The sequence below is a fragment of the Marmota marmota genome, unplaced genomic scaffold (genome assembly GCF_001458135.2).
Source record: "Marmota marmota marmota unplaced genomic scaffold, marMar, whole genome shotgun sequence".
Classification (NCBI taxonomy): Eukaryota; Metazoa; Chordata; class Mammalia; order Rodentia; family Sciuridae; genus Marmota; species Marmota marmota.
This window is the reverse complement of record NW_025999880.1, coordinates 11,229,374-11,233,075: the sequence shown is the minus strand read 5'-3', so window position 1 is coordinate 11,233,075 and position 3,702 is coordinate 11,229,374. Positions and strand designations below refer to the sequence as shown.

The 3,702-nt window shown below is 44.3% G+C and overlaps 1 protein-coding gene across 1 annotated transcript in view; it reads right to left on the bottom strand.

The window, feature by feature from the left end:
• The window catches only part of Ankrd40 (ankyrin repeat domain 40), a 16,727-nt gene extending 13,025 nt beyond the window's left edge, over positions 1-3,702 (bottom strand). The window contains exon 1 of the mRNA XM_015495470.2: positions 3,494-3,702. Within this exon, the coding sequence (XP_015350956.1) occupies positions 3,494-3,627 (134 nt within the window). The 5' untranslated portion in view covers positions 3,628-3,702. The remainder of the gene's footprint in view (positions 1-3,493) is intronic.

Below are 3,702 nucleotides of genomic sequence, written 5' to 3'. Positions count from 1 at the left end.
AAAAAAAAAAAAAAAAAAAAAAAAGAGAGAGAGAGAAAGAAAAAGAAAAGTTGGGCCAGTGGCACTTAAAGTCCTCCCAGTGACTCAGAGGCAGAGGCAGGAAGATTGCAAGTTCAAGGACAGCTTTCATCAACTTAGCAAAGCCCTGTCTCTAATAAAATATAAAAAAGTAACGGGGATATGGCTCACAGGTAAAGTACCTCTGAATTCAACCCTCAGTACAAAATTAATAATAAATTTTAAAATATTTAAAATCCCATGAGGTGCCAGGTGCAGTGGCTCACGCCTGCAATCCCAGCAACTCCTGAGGCAGGAGGATCACATGTTGGAAGTCAGCAACTTAATGAGGTCCTAAGCAACTTAGTGAAATCCCATCTCTAAAAAAATAATAATAAAAAGAGCTGGGGATGTAGTTCAGAGGTTAAACACCCCTAGGTACAATCCCTGGTCCAAAAAAAAATTCCACAAGGTAAATACTATTATTAACATTCCCCCAATTTTACAGGAAACTGAGGCAGTCAGCAAATAAATAAGCAAAGCATGAAGCACACTAGGTGGTGATCAAGCGTTATAGGGACAATAAAGCAGGGTAAGGGATTAGGGAATGACAGGTTAGAAAGGGACTTTGTGCAATTTTAAGTTGAGGGCCAAAAAAGAGGCCTCACCATGAAGGCAACATCCAAGCTGACATCTAAGCTAAGATTTTTTTAAATTCATTTTTTAATTATAGGTGGACACAATATCTTTATTTAATTTTTATGTGGTGCTGAGGATCGAACCCAGTGCCTCATGCACGGTAGATGAGTGCTATTCCTCAGAGCCACAATCCCAGCCCTAAGCTTTGAAGAACAAAAAAGCAAAATTCAAGGACAACTTTCATCAACTTAGCAAAGGTGCTATCTACAGGAGAAGATTTTAGGAAGAAGGAAGACAAAATGTAGTTTTGTTTTTTTTTCTTTTTGGTACCTGGGATTGAACATGGAGCACTTAACCACACTGATTCATATCCCCAGCACTTTTTATTTTGAGATAGGGTCTCGCTAAGTTCCTTACGGCTTCACTATATTGCTGAGGCTAGCCTCAAACTTGTGATCCTCCTACTTTAGTCTCCCGAAGCACTGGGATTACAGGCATGTGCCACCCCGTGCCCAGCCAAAACGCAAAGGTCTTTTGATTCAGGACTGTGGCTGATATTCTAGAAAAGCAAGGAGGCAAGGAGAACAGAAAAAAAATGTGAGCAAGGAGACACGTCTCAAAAGACAAGGTAAAAGGGGGACAGGGAATAAAAAATTTTAGGACCTATTGGCTTCTACTAAGAGTAAGAAGGGAACAATTGGAAGGTTTTGAGAAGAGTGAAATGAATGCTCTAACTAGTTTTAAATAAAGATCCCTTTGAACCCTGTGTTGAGAAGACTGCAGAAATAAGCAAGGAGCCTAGTTAGGAGGCTACTGCTATAATTCAGTGAGATAAATGATGGTGGCTTTGAACAGAGTTACAGTGGTAGAGCTAGTGAGAAGTGGTCAAATTCTGACTACCTCTGAAGGTGGAGCTGGCAGAACTGGCTGACTATGTGTGGGACATGTGGGAAAGACAGGAGGCAAGGAGGGCATCAAGCATTCTGACCCAGACACCTGAGAGGCTGACATGAGGAAGCAGAGAACAGCACAGGCCATGGGGGGACTAGGAATTCAATCTTAGCCATGCTGAGTTTGAATTCAGTCTAGGAGAAGCCTCTTCAAGTTACTTCAGGTTCACCTTACATTTCCTGAACACCAATCATGTGGGCATCGTGCTGAGGAGGGGAAGGTCTGGAGTTAGAAGCCAGGTTCATTTTCCAGCTCTACTAGATACTCATTTTCTGCACCTCCCTCCTCAGGGGATATTTTGAACAATAACCCAGCATTACTAAATTCTAAATTTAGGGGCATTTTGTAAATTGGGAAAATTATTTAGTCTTTCTGGGCCTCAGTTTCTTCATCTGTAAAATGGAGAAAATAATAACTATGTCCCCGGGTAGTTGTGAATAAGATGATGTATGTAAAGTGCTCAGAACCACATCTGTGCCACAGAGCAAGTTCAATAAGTGTTATTTATATTATGCTTCTCTCATAACATTCTTCTGAAATAATTGGAAAATGAAGTGACTTAGACAAGGTCACATACTTAGGTAGGAATGAAAAAGAACCTTCAGTGAAGACCAGGCTCATTCTTCCATATAACACTTCCTCCCAGTGCCATAAAGGCGCAGCTTTGAATCACAGAGCAAAGCTCAGAAAAGCTACACAGACCACAGCGAATTTCTTTGCAAACAATTTTAAACAAAACAAGAAGGCAGTATCCATGGTTTATTGGCTATCCTGTCAGCTATCCAAGCTGTTTTCTTTCAGAAAAGAAGGTACACAGATTTTTGTAAGAAGTGATGAAACTGCGTGGTGCAGTCTTATAATCTCAGCGACTCAGGAGGCTAATGCAGGAGGATAGGCAAGTTCCAGGCCAGCGTGGGCAATTCATGAAGATGTGTCTCAGTATTTAAAAAAGAAGGCTAGAGATGTAACTCAGTGGTAAAGTCCCCCTAGGTTAAACCCCCAAACCAAACCAAAACAAAAAGGAAGTGAGGAAACCTCAGTTGTGGTACTATCATTAACAGTTGTGTGACTTGGAGCAAGTTACTCTCTGGGGTTGAAACTGTTTCCATTGATTCCACTCTATCAAATAAAAACAAACATCTGCAAACTCACTTTAAACCAGCTAAATAGACTGGTTAAACATTACATGAATCAAAAACAAAGAGGGCAGAAGTACCACATTCAGTACCTTGAACCTAAAGATTTGGCTATCAGCAACATCTTTAAATGAGACTCCTTTAGTTGGAAAGGACCCATTCTACAGGCATAAATCTAAAGCCTCACGTGCAGTTCTCTATGGGAAATTGTAATAAGAAAATAAAGCAAAACACTCTCTAGGATACACAAAGGAGTCTTCTTCCCCGGGCGGGCAGCTGTAGGCAGCTGCAGATCACTGTAAGAGACAACAGAGGCAGAATAGTGATGCAAGCGGTGAGTTTTTGTTTGTTTTTATCCTGGACTAAAGAAATCATGTTAGTAAGATTCGTATTTGTTCGGTTGTTTATGCTTTTAGCTCTGCACAGATGTTCTTCAGAGGCACCTCAGGCAAAATAATTCAATTGGGGTGAGTTCCAGCACAGAATCGCTGAGAATCACTGCCTCCAGCAACATTCCGGGCAAATCAGCCCGCGAGCGCCGGGGCTCTCAGAGTGGACCACGTAGGCCGGCATTTGAGCACGTCGCATTCCGGACTGCACGAAGTAGGGGGGACGAAGTTGGCCTCCAGAGGGCACAGCCTGGGAAGCCCGAGGCACCAGGCCTCACCTTAGCCCGGTGTCGGGGACAGGACTGGGCCCAGGTCGCCGACGACTGTCCCACGCCCGAGGCCGGCTGCCCTGACCTTAGGCCGCCCCCGCTACTCACTTACCAGCCGTTGACCTCATTTTGGGAATTCACATCAACCCCGCTCTCCACCAGTTTCTGCACCTCCCGAATGTCCCCCAAGGCCGCGGCCTCCCGCAGCCTCTCCTGCTGCTCCTTCTGCTCTAGGAGGGCGCTCATCTTCCTCTCGACCGCAGGCCCCCGGCCGCCCCGCCCTGGCCTCTCAGCGCCGTCGCCGCCTACGCGGCCCGCTCC